The sequence below is a fragment of the Stigmatopora argus genome, chromosome 24 (assembly GCF_051989625.1).
Source record: "Stigmatopora argus isolate UIUO_Sarg chromosome 24, RoL_Sarg_1.0, whole genome shotgun sequence".
In the NCBI taxonomy this organism is placed as follows: Eukaryota; Metazoa; Chordata; class Actinopteri; order Syngnathiformes; family Syngnathidae; genus Stigmatopora; species Stigmatopora argus.
Window position 1 is genome coordinate 4,412,000 of NC_135410.1, and position 19,274 is coordinate 4,431,273.

At 44.2% G+C, this 19,274-nt stretch overlaps 1 protein-coding gene across 2 annotated transcripts in view; it reads left to right on the plus strand.

Annotated features, from left to right (window-relative positions):
* Positions 1 to 19,274, plus strand: part of nlgn1 (neuroligin 1) — a 141,094-nt gene that overhangs the window by 4,398 nt on the left and 117,422 nt on the right. For both annotated transcript variants that reach the window (XM_077594672.1, XM_077594671.1), the window contains exon 2: positions 15,340 to 15,959. In XM_077594672.1, the coding sequence (XP_077450798.1) occupies positions 15,434 to 15,959 (526 nt within the window). In that variant the 5' untranslated portion in view covers positions 15,340 to 15,433. The remainder of the gene's footprint in view (positions 1 to 15,339; positions 15,960 to 19,274) is intronic.

Below are 19,274 nucleotides of genomic sequence, written 5' to 3' on the forward strand. Positions count from 1 at the left end.
CATGGACTTGTTTCTTCAGCATTGTCCACAAATTCTCAATGGGGTTTAAGTCAGGACTTTGGGAAGGCCATTTAAAAACCTTAATTCTAGCCTGATTTAGCCATTCCATTCCCACTTTTGATGTGTGTTTGGGGTCATTGTCCTGTTGGAACACCCAACTGCGCCCAAGACCGAATCTTCGGGCTGATGACTTTAGGTTATCTTGAAGAATTTGAAGGTAATCCTCCTTCTTCATTATCCCATTTACTCTCTGTAAAGCACCAGTTCCATTGGCAGCAAAACAGTCCCACAGCATAATACTACCACCACCGTGCTTGATGGTAGGCATGGTGTACTTGGGGTTAAAGGCCTCACCTTTTCTCCTCCAAACATATTGCTGGGCATTGTGGCCAAACAGCTCGATTTTTGTTTCGTCTGACCACAGAACTTTCCTCCAGAAGCTCTTATCTTTGTCCATGTGATCAGCAGCAAACTTCAGTTGAGCCTTAAGTGCCGCTTTTGGAGCTAGGGCTTCCTTCTTGCACGGCAGCCTCTCAGTCCATGGAGATGCAAAACACGCTTGACTGTGGACACTGACACCTGTGTTCCAGCAGCTTCTAATTCTTGGCAGATCTGCTTTTTGATGATCCTCGTTTGAATCTTCACCCTCCTGACCAATTTTCTCTCAGCAGCAGGTGATAGCTTGCGTTTTCTTCCTGATCGTGGCAGTGACAAAACAGTGCCATGCACTTTATACTTACAAACAATTGTTTGCACTGTTGCTCTTGGGACCTGCTGCTTCTTTGAAATGGCTCCAAGTGACTTTCCTGACTTGTTCAAGTCAAGGATTTGCTTTTTCAGATCCATGCTGAGCTCCTTTGATTTTCCCATTGTAGCGTTTGTGGGTGTTTGCATCCAATGAGCCCTATTTAAGGGCCTCAGAGAAGTCACGAGCTGTAGTCACTCATAATCACTCACAAGAAGTTAAGAGGCCATGCTATGAAGCTCATTTCACTGACAACTTTTTAAGTCACCAAACTAAATGTGTGAGGACCCTGGAATTAATTAGATAATTTACATATAAAATACACTTCTACTTACGAAATTTTCAAGTTGCGAATAAAGTTCTGGAATCAATTAATTTCATAAGTAGATGTATTTGTCGCTAAAAAATTACGACTTGTATGCGCACAAAAATACGACATCCACGAAACAGCAAGGTGACAAAGACGAAACGCCATAACGCAATACAATTTATTTCAAAATAGAGAAAAGATAAAAAGATAAAACGCTAAACTAAATATATTGGAGTTCTATGAATGAAATTCAAGAAAAAAATAAACGTATCTTGCATAAAACGTGAAAAAAGTCACTTGTGGTCACTGCTCCCTCAGGGCGTCGCCATCTTAATGTAGTTAAACATACTTTGACTCCCCAGACGCGAGTAGCCTTGATAGATGTCTTCGTAGCGGTTACCATGTCAGCACATTACAATTGTTGTTAAGGCTGATTAAAGGTGTTGCGGTCGATGGTTAAAATATTAGCCTTGATTCCTGCGCAATGTGTATCCCATGCTATTATTTCACCCAGAGACTTGCTGAACATTATACCGCTACAGACACATTTCCTGGTTGTGCTTAGGGTATTTACTCGCATATAAGCCGCACCCTGAAAATTGCCTTGATTTTTATTTTATTTTACAATTTCTCCCGTATAAGCCTCCCCCTGATTCCCAATTTTCACCTCCATATTCATGTTTTAATAGGGAGTACAAATGTGTTACTTTGAAGGGAAAATCTTAAGAAAAATCAACACAAGTGATATTTCTGAGATACTTTATGAATCAGAAGCACATTATTAGAGTCAATATCATAAGGAAGTTAATATGCCTGTCTTTGTAAATGCAAAATATCAAATTATTCAATTTGAAAAAAAGAAATGTCTATCTTGATGAGAACCTGATGCTTTTTAATTACAGAAATTACAATTTTCTTACCAGAAGTTTAAGATGTTCTGGGAGCCATATTGCTTCTAATGTCAAAATATCTCAATTCTTTCGATGGTTCATATTACTCCAATACTCCAATTTCGAACAAGAAATACAACAAAAAAAATCAATCTGGAATTTTCTTTTATTTCAAAATCAAGGCTACTGGCCAGTCAGAGCACGTTTAACTAGGTTTAGACAGCACTGCCCTAGGTAAGATGGCTGCCCGCGACCTGGTTAAGATGGCTGTGCCCCGAGCGAGCAGGGAATGTGAGTTTTTTCACGTTATATGCAAGATACGTATTTTTTTTCTTCTTGAATTTCATTCACAGATGTCAATATACATTTTTGTTTAGCGTTTTATCTGTTTATCCTTTCTCTCTTTTGAAATAAATGAAAGTGTCGGCCACATTCGCTTGCGTCATGATGTCACGCGCCGACGCAACGGCGCCATTTTGTTGTGACGTCCTCGTGTCACGGTGCTGGCAATTTACAGTTTTTGCATGTCGTGTTTTTATGCGCATATAAGATGTACCCTCGATTCAGTCATCGTTTTTTTCCAACAAAAGTGGCTTATTTGCGAGTAAATACGGTACGTTACTTCCTTTTTTAATTTGTCTATGTGCAGGCAACACCCTTTCGGAACACATAAAGGAAATGATTGTACATTTGTGATTATGAAATAAAATTAAGATTCCGCTATGATTTTTTTCTTTTTATTTCTTGTTCGAAAGTGACAACTATTGCAAAAATATGAACCATCGCAAAAATTGAAATATTTCGTCATTAGAAGCAATTTGGCCGCCACAACATCTTAAACTTCAACTACAGAGAGGCATATTAACTTATTATATTGACCCAATAATGTGCTTTTGATTCACAGAGTATCTCAGAAATACTACGTGCGATGATTTTTCTAAAGATTTTCCCTTCAAAGTAACATTTGTGAAAATTGTCAATCAGGGGCGGCCTATATGAGAAAAATTGTAAAATTCAACAATTTTAAGGCAATTTTAACGGTGTGGCTTATACTTGGGGGGGCTTATATGTGAGAAAATAGAGTACATAATATGAATATAAATATTTTCAACAATATGTGCTGTCCCTTATTAAATAAATCAAACTCAAACTCAAGGGACGAATCCCAGATGGCCCAAAAGTGACTGTCCATAACAAATAAACCAGGTGGGGCTTCAAAAAATAGTCCAGCTGGTCCAGCGGTTGTCCGGTCCAGCTTGTGAGAAAGCATCGGGTTACCCGGTCCGGCCCTTGAAGAGGCGTCGGGCTGGCTAGTCCAGCGGTCGTCTGGTCCGGCCCGTGGGGAAGCGGCAGCTTGGCTAGTCCAGCGGTCATGCCGGCCGGCCCGCGAGGACCCGCCTGGCTGGCCTGTCAAACAATCGTCCGGGTCATTCCACTAGGCAGTAGCCAGGCGTCTCTCCCTGGACTATCTCTGGAGAGCTGACAGCAGAGTCACAGGTTGCATTTCCCTGACTGTCGTGTTGGTGCATGGTGGCAAAGAGGCAGAGCGACTCACCCAAAACCAGGGCTTCTTCGGAGGCCGCCTTGACCGGGAAACATGAATGGTGATTGCCATCAGAGTCGCCGCCGAGGGGTCTCCGCCCTCGGCCTCATTTGTCGGCATCGCCGAGAGGGTCTCTGGCCTCGGGCTCTAAATCCTCGCCGAGAGGGTCTCCGCCCTCGGCCTCAAAGTCATCGCCGAGAGGATCTCCACCCTCGGCTTCAAAGTCCTCGCCGAGAGGGTCTCTGCCCTTGGCCTCAAAGTCCTCCCCGAGATGGTCTCTGCCCTCGGCCTCAAAGTGCTCGCCGAGATGGTCTCTGCCCTCGGCCTCAAAGTGCTCGCCGAGATGGTCTCTCCCTTCGGCCTCAAAGTCCTCGCCGAGAGAAGAGAATCACCATCGTCGGGAAACCTGCCAAGAGAATCTCTGTCGTCCAAAATTGTCCAAGAGGTCCCAACAGCCGGGAGCTTTCTGCTGGGTCCAGTGCTGGTCGGATCCTACTGTCACGAATAGTGTGGTGTCGTAGGTAATGGACCCAAATGCAGGGAAGCAGTCAAGGACTTGGAAGGAATGCTCTCACAAAAACTTTAATGACTGGGGCAGGATTCTTCAGAAAATAACAAGGACTTAGAAAACAATGACAAATACAAACCTGACGTAGAAAGGCATGGGGAAACGAGGTACATGGAACATGGCGTGGTAACATGCGATGAAGTAAACAAGGCAGATGACTAACAAACACATGGGGTTTAAATAGACAGACAAGGATTGATCACAAAGTACACGCAACTGGTTACGATTGGAAGAGAAGCCCGCAGGGACACAAAAGGTGAAAATCGCACAGGCAGGACATACAGGGAAAAAGTTATAACAAACCAACCAACACCCCAACTAACGCTAACAATTCTACCTCATTGGAAAATGTATTTGAATTTCTTATTCATTTTAATGGGTTAAAATAATTTGCTTATCTTTTTCATCTTTTTTGCATGGCCGGAGTCATTGCAAATGACAGGTTCAGCATTAGACATTCCCAAATTCACACACAAAAAAAGAGGAAAAAAAAGAGGATTGTTCATTTGCAACAACTGTTGAGACAGCTTCTGAACTCCGTTCTGACCTTGCACGTTTTTTCTGTTGCTCTATTACGTTCGCTGGTCCTAATTACATGGTCTCAACTATAAAGGGAGGTGTTGAAAACATAAGTGAGACGTCTGAGCATGTTTATCTATGTGCATGCATGTGAGTTGAGCCTAGTACATGTGTACCAAAACACAGTCACAATAGTCAAAACAGATGAGGAAGTGTTAGGAAGCCTCTTGGAGCATCCGTGATGGAGGGCAGATGTCGCAGCTCCGATGCTCAGGGCAGGTTCCCAGTACTCAGAGGCATCTTGGTTTCTCTTTGTTTAGACTAAAGTATGGTACATAACTAAGGGTGAGCAAAGTGTTCTTTAATGGCAAGGCCAAGCTTACTTATACTTTGCTGCAGGCAAATGCATAATGAAATTAAATTAAAAAAAACATTGACACACATTTGATACATTTGCATTCATATTTTGTACAAATTTGGTATTTAAAGGTCAGGGAACAAATTATGCTAATTACCGTATTTTCACACCTAAAAACACCGCCCTCAAGGGTGCAGTCTCAGTTGTGAGTGTATTTTCTGTTTTTTTGTCAAATCATAGGGCGCTTCGTATCAAAGGACGCGCTGCTATGGTTGTGCTAGCATCACACACAGCATAGCACATAGCATCCATGCTAGCGTATGTTTTAAAAAAGGCAACAGGAGCAAAACTGAGTTTGATTTTGTTTTATTGACGTTATGTATATTCACGAAAATATAAGTCAAAGTATTCAAACATCTACAAATCTGTCAAAGTCCTCATCTTCTGTATCCGACATAAAGAGTTGGCCAACAATGCTGGGTTCCATAACATTGCGTGTTCGTCGTGGGGTTTCGTAATAGTGATTCCAGCTTTGACGAAAGCTCAAACTACAGTGCTCGCCGGCACTTTGGCCCAGGCATCGACAATGCATTCCAAATCTTCACGTAACTCATGCGACGCTGCCTGCCTGTCTTTGTATGGAACCTCTATGTTGGCGGCCATCCGAAATTCATCACTCCAAGGCTGTTTGCAAAGCTATTCCTCCTCGCTGTTAAATTGTGTTCGATCCATGGCTTCAGTCCATTTTCCAAGCACTCACACCCGCATTCTGTTGTCATTCACGTCAGGTAGCTGTATAGCTAAAGTGCTGTTTCTTTGAGTATTGAGAATGTTTTTGAGGGTTAAAAGCGCTACGAGCACACGGAAGTCAAATGCCTTGCCACTCGCCTGAGATGTTTTGAATGGATTTACCGTAACGCTTGGAATGAGTGGAGAGGCTATTTTTAGGGTGAACGTCCACTGTGTTGATCACAATAAGTAGCGTGTCGGCAAGAAATAAAACCAGTCACTCAAGCGGTCAGGGTCAAACAAAAAAAATAATTTAGTGCACAAACAAGGCGCACCGACTGATTAGGCGCATCGACCATTTTAGAGAAACATTTAGACTTTTAAGTGTGCCCAATAGGTGTGAAAATAAATGTAAATGTAAAATATGCTTCTACTTACGAAAAATCCCAAATAGGAAACCATTTATGGAACCAATTGATTTCCTAAGTAGAGGTACCACTGTATAAGATATTGTTGTCAGTTAAGCACTGCTAAACCTTTTTAATGCTGTTAATTTTTTTAACTGATGGTCTAGTGATTGATTCGCCTGACTTAGGTGCAGGCAGCATGGGTTTGATTCCCACTTAATGGCGGTGTGATTGTGAGCGCAAATGTTTTTTTTTTTGTTTCTATGTGTTCTTTACCACTGAATGGCAGCCAGTTGAGGAAGTAGTCCGCATTTTGGCTGTGGACAGTTCGGATAGGATCAAGCAACCAGTGATCGTGACTAGGATTAGCGATGGTAAAGATGTATTAGGAATTTTACAGCCTTTGCGCCTCCCCATTACCACTGCATTGTTTTTTTTTCCTGGCTGGTACTTTACTATGTCACATCTGTGTAGAGACTGCAGGCGAGCATAGGCAATGTGCACCAAAAAGAGACTTTGAATTGTACTCGGGGCTGTGAAACGTAGACCAACCTTTTCATTATGCAATAATAATCCTCAAACTGTATACATGTCCTCACAGTATATTCACATAATGCTCATGAATTGACCAGACTGTGTGCATGTAATTGCGCCCATTATGTCAGGGCGTGTAGGTAAAGTTATTTGTCCTAATGCTTTATGTACCAACAAACAGCAATATGTGAATCCATTTATCTACTCTGCTGCTGCTTGCTGTGAGTTAAAGGTCCTGTGAAGTCAATTTGATGATTTTCTGATCATTTTTTTGTGTTGAAAACATATGCTGTGAGTTAAAGGTCCTGTGAAGTCAATTTGATGATTTTCTGATCATTTTTTTGTGTTGAAAACATAAGCACAGGCTAAGAACACGTCAGTGCTGTATCTCCAAGTTATAGATCGGAACTCTTTTTTTTATTTGCTAGTTTTTGTTTTAAGCGTGTTCCCAATGTCGTCATTGCTTTCTGGCCCCTCACTACCACTATATGAATAAGCCAGTTTTCCAATGCACTAAGCAACATGGTGACATTATTTAAACTACCAAAGATATATTAATTCATTCATCTATTCGTTCATTCGATAATTTTTTCATTTGATCATTCATTCATTCATTTTCTGAACCCTGGATTCAAACCCACGGCCCCAGAGCTTTGAGGGCAACGCACAAACCACACCCACCGGGCCACCCCAAAATAATATATAGATTGTTTTGACCTTAACTTTGCACCGATTAATGCAGAAAATGCAGTCTGTTCGGCCGGCCGGTGCTCGTAGATATCGTTACGCGAAGGAAATGTGGGGAGAAAGACAGAGCGATGCTGTTTTCATAAGCAGCCTCTCGCATACTCAGCAATCCAGATGACCGCATCAGGAAACATCTAATATGCTTGTATCTCAAATTTGGAAAAAATGTCCTCTGAATTTTCCTCGTATCTCGAATTTCTCATATGTTGGGACACTCGTACCTCAAGAAATACTGAATACTTTTTTGAAATACTGTAAATCCCCAAAAACAGGTGAATATGAGTTTTAGTCCAAGTTCTGTTGCACAGTCCAGACCTTGAAGGGCAGACCCCTTTCAGCGAGGTACAGCTTCACATTCATGATGAAACGGTTTGTGATGGCTTTTGTGATCCAGGCTTTCCAGTTGCTCATCCAGGCACCAAGGCATTGCTCTTAGTTGTATTAATTTTATTTTGTCTTCTTGTGGCTATGTCTGGTCTACATTATCCGCGATATTCGTGGGATTACTGTACTCGCCTGACTAAGCGTGGGATCAAAACATGTCTGGTAAGAAAATGATCCAAAAACACCATTGTCTGTTATAATGGAATCAGTCAAAACATAGGCTTTGTTCTTGTTTTTTAAAACATGAGGACAGTCGAACTTGTAGATTAAGGATGGCATTTCTTCTTCGAATAAGAATGTCAGCAGAAAAGGCTAACTTGCTCCAGAAGATAACCAACCATTCTCTTGAATTGTAAGAGGGAACCCTTCCTCCACGTAATATTTCGCTGCCTCCCGGTCTACCATCTTCATTGTCTTCGTCAGGAGCTAAACCAGGGGTGGGCAAACTATCCCACAAAGGGTCACAGTGGGCGCGGGTTTCATTCCAATCCATTGAGAGGGCACCTTCTTCACCAATCTGGTGTCCTACAAGTGCAATCAGTGGATTGTGGTCAGGTGCTTCTTGTTTTCTGCAGAAATCTCATTGGTTAAACTGTCTGTGCTATATCGGATGGAACAAAAACCTGCACCTACAGTGGCCCTCGAGGACCGGTTTGCCCATCCCTGAGCTAAACTATCGTAAAAGCTCTTGGCTTTGGTTCTAATCGTCTTGGTATCCCGAGGAATCCACTTCTCCTTGGGCATTCTCCATCTTAGTGATGATTTTATTCCTCCGAAATGGAATCCAAAGAAAAGGCGCAACATTTGTTTTATTTGGCGCGCATTTCTTCTTCTTCTGGAAAAACACCCAGCCTTGAGTGCCACCCATATCAGCGCCAAAATAGCAGCACTGCCCTGACTTCTGCCATTTTCACCGCCATTTTTCATCTCTTGTTTTCCACCTGCGAGTTTCAGCGTGAGTTTTGAATTACACGGGCCGTTTAAGAGTCATTTTCATCACCGATTCGAAATCCATACATGCTGGTAGGGGCTCGCTATCGTCTTTCTCTGCGCGATGCGAAATTATGTAATGTAATCCGAAGAAAAGGCACTACACTGTTTGTCTTATCAATGCGTCATTCTTCTACAGTGAAATGTCTTCTTTTGTGCTGAGTGTCAACCATTTTGGTGCTCTGACTTCCACCACTTGGAAAAACTAAAAAAAAACACTGACGACGAACGGCGTTCAAAAGTACATAAGATAAGCTTGAAATATGGATAGTGGTTGTTGTGAGAAAGCCAATGAAAGCCCAGTAGAGTGTAGCGAGATGGTAAAGTGAGAATCAATGCATCCACGGCAATTTCCAAATAAAATAACAGATATGGGAAATGCATTGACGATTGGGGGGATTTTGTAACTTGGATCTTGTTTTCCTATCTTGAGATACTCATTTACATATTAAAAGCTTTCGTAACCTTAAAACTTCGTACCTAAAAACATTCGTAAGTGGAGATATCACAAACACCACATTTTGACAACTTCTTAATACTAATAAATCAATAATAATAATAATAGTTATACTTACAGAAACAATGTAGGCAACCTTTGCCTACCACCTCAATACAGTAATACCTTGAGATACGAGCTTAATGCATTCTGGGACCGAGCACGTATGTCAATTTACTCGTATCACAAATCAATTTTTCCCCATATAAAATAACTAAATACAATTACCGTAATTACTCGAATATAACGCGCACTCGAAAATAACACGCAGGTAATTTTGGGCCAAAAACATCTGGAAAAACGCAGTACTCGAATGTAGTGCGCACCTAAAATTTCCCGCTGACAAAAATCAGAAATTTTACCTTTTTTTCTTCGTTTCACGATTGTTTTGTTCAAACAAATTTATTCATTAGAATCCTTCAAATGAAGAGTTCCTCTCTCTCTTTGTCTGTCCTCTCATCCGTCTCCTCATACATCTCTTCGTTGAGAATCCTATCAACGTCCACGCTTCCTTCATCCACTTCCTCTTCCTCCCACAACACATCATCCGATTGGCTTTACGAGATGACGTAAAATCCGTGCGTCAAAGTGAGTTTGACAATGCTTTTTTCGATCGAAAATTTGTAATTTATTTTAGTTATTGATTATAACACTGAACTGAGAGAGGGTGAACTGAGACAAGTACGAGGCTAGAGGGGGGCAGTGGTGGTCTCGGCTTTACGAGATGACGTAAAATCCGTGCGTCGGCTTTACAAGATGACGTAAAATCCGTGCGTCGGCTTTACGAGATGATGTAAAATCCGTGCGTCAAAGTGAGTTTGACAATGCTTTTTTCGATCGAAAATTTGTAATTTATTTTAGTTATTGATTATAACACTGAACTGAGAGAGGGTGAACTGAGACGAGTACGAGGCTAGAGGGGGGCAGTGGTGGTCTCGGCTTTACGAGATGACGTAAAATCCGTGCGTCGGCTTTACAAGATGACGTAAAATCCGTGCGTCGGCTTTACGAGATGACGTAAAATCCGTGCGTCAAAGTGAGTTTGACAATGCTTTTTTCGATCGAAAATTTGTAATTTATTTTAGTTATTGATTATAACACGCACCCCCAACTATTGGAATTAATTATATAGCAAAAATCTGCGTGTTATATTCGAGTAATTACGGTACATCAGTTCCCACCCTCTTAAAAATAACCTTAAAATAGGATATTTTAATGGAAAAACATGATTTGGATTGTTCTAATTCACCACCTATGCTCACAAAGTAACAAATACCGTATTTTCACGACTATAAGGCGCACCGCATTATAAGGCGCACCCTCAATGAATGACAGTTTAATTTTTTTCCAAATATAAGGCGCACCACATTGTAAGGCGCACCGCTCCGCATTACACTGGACTACCGCACCGCATTATACGGGTCTACAATAGAGGCTGGGGTTACGTTATGAATCCACTAGATGGTGCTGTGCTAAACGGAATGTCAACAAAACAGTCAGATAGGTCAGCCAAACTTTATTAATACCTAGATTACAAATCAGCTTTCTGACAACTCCAGTCACTCCCAAAATGAATAAACAACAGTTTTTTTTTAATTTTCTCCAAGGTTAAAGTATTAGTATTTTCGTGACAAAGCAATAGCATAATAACTCATGTTGAACAGGTGGGCGAATGCGCCATCCAACAAGCACGTCTCCGTCTCACCAAAGTCGTCATTAATCGAGTCAGTAATTTCTACCTTCCTGAAAACTCGGACCACAGTTGAGACTTCCACTGGGAATGACAGCGAACATAGAATTAATGTGCTAGATCAGGGGTGGGCAAACTATTCCACAAAGGGCCGCAGTGGGTGCGGGTTTAAGTTCCAACCCATAAAGAGAACATTTTTTCACCAATCTGGTGTCCTACAAGTGCAATCAGTGGATTGCAGTCAGGTGCTTCTTGTTTTCTGCAGAAATCTCATTGGTTAAACTGTCTGTGCTATATCGGTTGGAAAAAAACCCTGCACCCAGAGCGGCCCTTGAGGACCGGTTTGCCCACCCCTGGGCTAGATCGAGCTCAACAGAAATGAAACGCCGTTTTATATATCTCAGCATTCACCTTGCACCGGAAATAGAGTCGGGGGCTGCTTGCCGTAGTTGCGAGAGCTGTTGCGGCTCAATATTGATCCATATATAATACATTTATATATATAGTTCACAGTCTAGCTCTGAATGCTCTATTGACGCCAACATCTAGCGGCAGGAGTTCTTTTGTAAATCCCCCCTAGTAAATGACGGCCGCTGTCAATTGGTTGACAAAAGAACTATATAGCCCAGCATTCACTGCGCACTACTTTTTCTAGGGGGAAAATATATCTCAGCATTCACCTATATATATATATATATATATATATATATATATATATATATATATATATATATATATATATATATATATTGGATTGGATTGGATAACTTTATTCATCCGGTATTCGGGAAATTTCGTTGTCACAGTAGCAATAAGGTGAGGATGCAGGAATAGGAAAGGCATTTTAGACATAGATAGATAGGTAATAAGTAAGTTAATAAATAAATACATGAATAAATATATAAATAAATAAGCGTGTTGCTTAGCACATATATACATACATACACATAAATGTACATGCATGCATACGGTAGGTCTTAACACTCAGCCATTTTTTTGTTAAAGAGCCTGACAGCTGATGGGAGGAAGGATCTGCGGAAGCGCTCCTTCCTGCAATGAGGGTGCCGCAGTCTATTGCAAAGGAGCTTCGGAGGGACTCCACAGACTCATGCAGGGGGTGGGAGGTGCTGTCCATGATGGACATCATCCTGGTCAGCATTCTCCGCTCTCCCACTTCCTCCACAGAGTCCAGAGGACAGCCCAGAACAGAGCTGGCCCTCCTGACCAGCTTATTCAGCCTGTTCCTGTCCCTATATATATATAAATCAGTGACGGGCCGTCAGGGCCTTCAAGGCCTTCTCTGCTGGCCTAAGAAATATCTGAATCATATTATATTTTGTCCATCAATACTCATTATTCCAAATGGTCTGTTAGCTTCCTTTCATTGCTTTTCCCCCTGGTTGCACTGCTTCCAGATGTGTGTTTTCATATTGAAGCATTTAACCAATCATATTTCAGCCATTATTTGTTGCCAGATCAGATCTGCTCAAAGCCTTCAAATCAGCTCTGCGGACTCTGCTGCATTAAACTAGACTGTTGCTTTTAACCAATCAGATTTCGAGTTGGCAACCCCACAATGCCTTTTCATACGCATTAGCATTTTGCTGGCTGAGATACGTCATTGCTTTCACCAACTATGATTGGCTAGTAGGCGGGCCAAAGCCATAGTGAGGCAGCCACAGATCGCAAACTCCACCCACAATGGCCGACAGAAGCAAAAACAAATGGATTCTGTTCGCTCACAAAGCTATTTTCCAGACGGACTTTTCCAGAAAAAAATGGACATCATTAAGAAAGGGCGGTCAACTCCGAAGCTAGCAAGCCTGTTACAGAAAATGGTGTGTGCGGCACTTTCAGTGCGCTAACTTAGCTGCACAAGCAAATATATTGTTGTGTTGATTTAAAGCCATTTTCAAGACGGACTATGCCGGAAATATGACAGGACAGGCTCGACTTTCATCATTAGCTTCAATGGCGATAGGAAAGAAGGAAGAAATAAAGGAGGATGGATATTGTGTACAGTTAAAAAGAATTTTTGGTGAGTATAATATGGCTATATTCCTAAATAATATTTCAATTGTGGGCCCGGTTCTGATATCTGAAAAGCGCCAGTCTTTGTATTTAAGCTCCAGTGTTTGTATTTAATCACTAAATGCTGCTAGGATGTGGATTTTACCCCAGTTTAATTTTTGCCGTTTCGCCATTGACGTCCATCGCTATCTTTTCCCGAGGAAATCACCCCCTGGCCTGGTTGTAATGTCTCAAGAGCTCCAGTATTTGTATTCAGTCAATAAATGCTGCTAGGTTGTGGATTTTACCTAATTTTAGTGCATTTTTTGTCATTTCATGTATGGACGTATCGACGTTCATTGCTGTCTTTTTACCGGGGAAATGATACTTCGGGCCCGGTTCTGATGTCTAAAAAGCTCCAGTATTTGTATTTAATCAATAAATGCTTTTTTCGGCTGGATTTTACCCCATTTTCGGGCAATGTTTGCCCGTACGCCATTGACGTTCATCGCTGTCTTTTCCCGGGAAAATCACCCCCTGGCCTGGTTTTAATGTCTGAAATGCTCCAGTATTTGTATTTAATCATGAAATGCTGCTAGGAAGTGGATTTTACCCAATTTTTGTGCATTAATTTATTGATTATTTTTATGTGTCGCAGCTGTAGCTCCAGTAGAGGTTTTATAGCCATAAAATAGTTTTTGAGGGTTGGATTGATACCATGGTGAGCACGGGTAACGGAGAATCAGGGTTCGGTTCCGGAGAGGGAGCCTGAGAAACGGCTACTACATCCAAGGAAGGCAGCAGGCGCGCAATACCCACTCCTGACCCGGGGAGGTAGTGACGAAAAATAACAATACAGGACTCATTTGAGGCCCTGTTATCGATATTGATATCGATATCAATATCAAAGTGAGCTCTATTTATGGTTTAGGACCACGGCATTCTGCGTAACGTTGCCCGTGGCTCGCATTTCTGAAAAAATATCCCCCTTTGCTGATGCTCTCCGCCGTTCAGTTCACCAAGCAAGTTCTATTTTCAAATTAGCGCCACGGCTCAAGGTCGCACAGGGCTCACATTTATGATCAAAATCAACCCTCACAGATTCTCCCGGCCACTCAGAGTTATATTTTCAGATAAAAATGACTGCCACAGCCCTCTGTCCGCCATTTTGTTTGGTGCTGAGTTGAGTGACAGTCCTGTCTTCTGCCTTTTTCTTAGTGGCAAGCCGAACTATAATTCACGAATTTCAGCATGAATTTTGACATTTTTATGATTTTTCTTTTATATTACAAAAAAATCTGTGTTGTAGTGAAGCCACAAAAGTTGAAGCCGCGAAGTGAAAAAGGATCACAGTATTTGTCATCACCTTTTCGTGGTGGTGGGATTTGTGTGTAGGATCTACCGTTTTGGCCCAAATATAAGATGACACGCTCTTTTTCAAGACTCAAGTTTGAAAAAACGTTTTGAACACCAAATTCAATTTTATACCCAAAAATAATGACAGCATACATCTGAAACAAATGATTATAATAATATAATAATAATAATCGGACATAGGCCCTGTCGTCATTATCACAACACAAAAGCCTACTTGTCATCACACGCAGAAACTGCGTGTGACGAAATTGATGGTGCTTCTCCATAAGCTACGTTTAATCGGCAAAAGACCTAATAAGTGTAAGTTACGGACTTGTAATTTGTCATTCCGCTGTTGAGGATACAGGTCGCTTACCTCTCGCTTACCTCTCACTGTCTTCCACTTACCTTTCCTCAGTCAGCTAGTAGGAGGCAGATCACCAACCAAACATCTGTTCATATACCGCAGAGGGGAATGTGTGTTATGTTAGCGCGAGTTTAGATTTCTGATGGATGTGGGGAAAAAACTGTCCTTAAGCCTATTTGTCCGTGCTTTGTGGACGCACAATATATTCGAGAGAGAAAGGTATGTTATTTTGCCTCATTCAAATCATAAAAACTGTCTAACACATCTTAATATCTGAACATTTAAATATGACTTCTGTTTTTTTGTAATGTAAATTAACCAATCTATTGTGAGTGATAAAGCAACAAAATTGTAATAACTGCATCAACTCGAGTTCTTCACCTACGATGACCCAAACTAGAATAATTTCTTATGTTGTACTAGAACTCCATAGGCTGCTAACCACTTTAGTCACCTTATGTACTTGGTCTACTTATTTATGTGACTACTTATCTAATTTGACTACTTATTTATTTAGTCCTTATTTATTGATTATTTATGGTTTGTGTTATGGGTATATTTATTTATATATTGTGTATTTATGTATTTATTAGTACAATTTTTTTCCGAGGGGTTGGGGTGGCCTTGACCTGCGAACCTTCCTTTATGTATTTTCCTCAGTACTAATTGTGTCACTTTTTTCTTCTTTTTTTGCAGGGGTTGGATTAAGCATTTCATATTCATACTCTGAAATGTCATATTCAGTCATCTGTCTGAAAAATTAAACTAATTCACTTCTTGGACTCAAGCAATGGTTATATGGAGGAAACATCTTTGGACCGGACATCTCATGCGTCAGCCTTATACATTCAGCAAGGAAATGGGATACATGCATTTGGAGTGTCACACAAGGTCTGGCAAATGGCCGACTTTTCTATGGCTAGGTCTCCTCATAGTAAGCATGTTAACTGTAGAGGCCGAGAAACTTGATGAAAATGACCCAGTGGTCACTACCACCAATGGCAAGCTCAGAGGAATCAAAAAGGAGTTGAACAATGAGATTTTGGGACCTGTAGTACAGTTTCTTGGCGTCCCATTTGCTGCCCCACCCACAGGCGAGCACCGCTTTCAGCCACCTGAGCCATCTGAGCAATGGTCGGGTACCCGCAATGCAACACACTTTGCCCCAGTGTGCCCCCAAAACATTGTGGATGGCCGCCTTCCTGATGTAATGCTACCAGTGTGGTTCACCAACAGTATCGACATTGTATCCTCTTATGTCCAGGACCAGAGTGAGGACTGTCTCTATCTTAACATCTATGTTCCCACAGAAAATGGTGAGTGGAAAATGGGTCTGTGGGGGTTGGTTATATGCAGGATAGTGGGATGTATCATTGAAATTAAGTTGCAAGCTACTTAAAAGTTGTTTTATACTGATTTATTGTGTGTCTGTGTATATGGCTATGCTCACATCATTTTCTTCTTTCTGTTAGTGTAGACTGCAGGAACTTGAGTCTAATTAGTAAGAACCTTTTTCGTTCATTTTCCTTACCACGCATCCTCGAAAGGGCTGCGGGAGCCTAACCCAGCTGACTTCGGGCAAAAGGCAGACTACACCCACGACTTAATAAGGAAGGATGATAAATATTTACCGTATGTATTCGCATATAAGCCGCCCGCGCGTGTAAGCCGCACCCAGAAAATTGCCTTGAAATTTTTGAATTTTACAATTTCTCGCGTATAAGCTGCCCCCGTATAAGATGAGTATAGGTGTGTGAATATGTCTAGTATGTGTCATTGTTTATCTTCAACTTACACAAGGGACTAAATATAGTAGCCATCTTTAGTCCCTTGTCTAAGTTGAAGATAAACGATGACACATACTAGGCATATTCACACACCCACACAACACACAAACACGCACACAAGTAGCACAGTTTTGGACAAGATTGTGATCACAGTTTTGTTTGTCTAACAGCTAGGCTTTAAATATTTGGTGAAGAGGTTCAGAGACGGGAGTTGACCTATGACAATTGGTATTGGGTTACACATATGTGTGGCACGGACAGAGAAGGTGCTTTGGCTAAATGCACTCTTTTTGAAGGGAACTATACTGTCACTTCTCTCGTTTGTCCCTCCTGCCTTGCCGTTGTGTTCACGTAGCTTCGCGTAATTCGAAATTAGTTCCTGATGTGTCTATTTAAACCCCACTGTGTATAATGACATTGTCAGATCGTCTGCCTAAATTTCCTTCCCATGCATCCATGTTACCTTATTCCTCGATGCCACGTGTTTTCCCTTGTCCGGTTTGGTTTCATGTTTCGTTTCCCAAGTCCTTGTTATTTTGTAAGGTCCCTCCTAAGTTATTAAAGTTTTGGTTATGAGCACAATTTGCCTCGTCCTCACCTGCTTCCTCGCGACTGTGTCCCAATCCCTCCTACCTCACCCCGACGTCTCCCGTTGACGTAACAGAACGATCCGACCACATGGACCCAGGGGGAAGCCGACGATGCTCTCACCGACGCCAGCCACCCAGTTCATACTCCACCGATAACCCGGCCCATCGCTCACTCCGTCGCTCCTGGCTACTTGCACAACTAAGTGAGAGTACCCGGACTCAGACTGTGATTCCCTCAGCCGATTTGGACTTCGATTAATCCCCCCGGAGGATGTTGGCCCCAACTTCTTCTCGGATTACTCCGACCTGGATTACCACAACCAGGATTTGCCGTGTCGGCTGGCCATCTACACTGAACCACCACGTGCCGGCCGGCGGGGAGGCTCAGGTAAGAGTTTCGAACACCGCCCTTCTTGTTTTGTGGGGAGGCACAGCAGCGAGGTTTTTTTCCCGTGTCGGCTGGCCATCTATAATGGTCCGCCACATGGCGGCCGGCCTGCTGCGCCATCCTCCCAGAGGAGGCGGCGAGCGCCGCGCCGCAGGGAGAAGCAAAAGCAGGGGCTGGATGCTCAAGCCCCTGAACAAGCTCCTCGCTCGACCCCGCCCGTCCAAGCTCCTTGCTCAACCTCGCCCGTCCAAGCTCCTCGCTCGACCTCGCCCGTCCAAGCTTCCCGCATTCCCGTGCCGAAGCCACGCACAAGACTCTCCGTGCCAGCTGGACCGCCAGTCGCACCCGTGCCGAAGCCACGCACAACACTCCCCGTGCCGTCTGGAACGCCAGTCGCACCCGTGCTGAAGCCACGAACAATATTCCCCGTGCCGTCTGGAACGCCAGTCGCACCTGTGCCTAAGCCACGCACAATATTCCCTGTGCCGGCTGGACCGCCAGTCGCACCCGTGCCGAAGCCACGCACAATATTCCCCGTGCCGGCTGGACTGCCAGTCGCACCCGTGCCGAAGCCACGCACTACATTCCCCGTGCAGGCTGGACCGCCAGTTGCACCCGTGCCGAACCCACGCACAATATTCCCAGTGCCGGGTGGACCGCCAGTCGGACCGGTGCCGAAGCCACGCACTATATTCCCTGTGCCGGCTGGACCGCCAGTCGCACCCGTGCCGGCTTGACCGCCAGTCGCACCTGTGCCGAAGCCGCGCACAATATTCCCCGTGCCGGCTGGACCGCCAGTCGCACCCATGGCGAAGCCACGCACAATATTCCCCGTGCGGGCTGGACCGCCAGTCGCACCGGTGGCGAAGCCACGCACAATATTCCCCGTGCCGGTTGGACCGCCAGTCGCACCCGTGCTGAAGCCACGCACAATATTCCCCGTACCGGCTGGACCGCCAGTCGCACCCGTGCCGAAGCCACGCACAATATTCCCCGTGCCGGCTGGACCGTCAGTCGCACCCATGGCGAAGCCACGCACAATATTCCCCGTGCCGGCTGGACCGCCAGTCGCACCCGTGGCGAAGCCACGCACAATATTCCCCGTGCCGGCTGGACCGCCAGTCGCACCCGTGGCGAAGTCACGCACAATGTTCCCCGTGCCGGCTGGACTGCCAGTTGCACCCGTGCCGAACCCACGCACAATATTCCCAGTGCCGGCTGGACCGCCAGTCGAACCGGTGCCGAAGCCACGCACTATATTCCCTGTGCCGGCTGGACCGCCAGTCGCACCCGTGCCGGCTTGACCGCCAGTCGCACCTGTGCCGAAGCCGCGCACAATATTCCCCGTGCCGGCTGGACCGCCAGTCGCACCCATGGCGAAGCCACACAATATTCCCCGTGCGGGCTGGACTGCCAGTCGCACCGGTGGCGAAGCCACGCACAATATTCCCCGTGCCGGTTGGACCGCCAGTCGCACCCATGCCGAAGCCACGCACAATATTCCCTGTACCGGCTGGACCGCCAGTCGCACCCGTGCCGAAGCCACGCACAATATTCCCCGTGCCGGCTGGACTGCCAGTCGCACCCGTGCCGAAGCCACGCACTATATTCCCCGTGCAGGCTGGACCGCCAGTTGCACCCGTGCCGAACCCACGCACAATATTCCCAGTGCCGGCTGGACCGCCAGTCGGACCGGTGCCGAAGCCACGCACTATATTCCCTGTGCCGGCTGGACCGCCAGTCGCACCCGTGCCGGCTTGACCGCCAATCGCACCTGTGCCGAAGCCGCGCACAATATTCCCCGTGCCGGCTTGACTGCCAGTCGCACCCATGGCGAAGCCACGCACAATATTCCCCGTGCGGGCT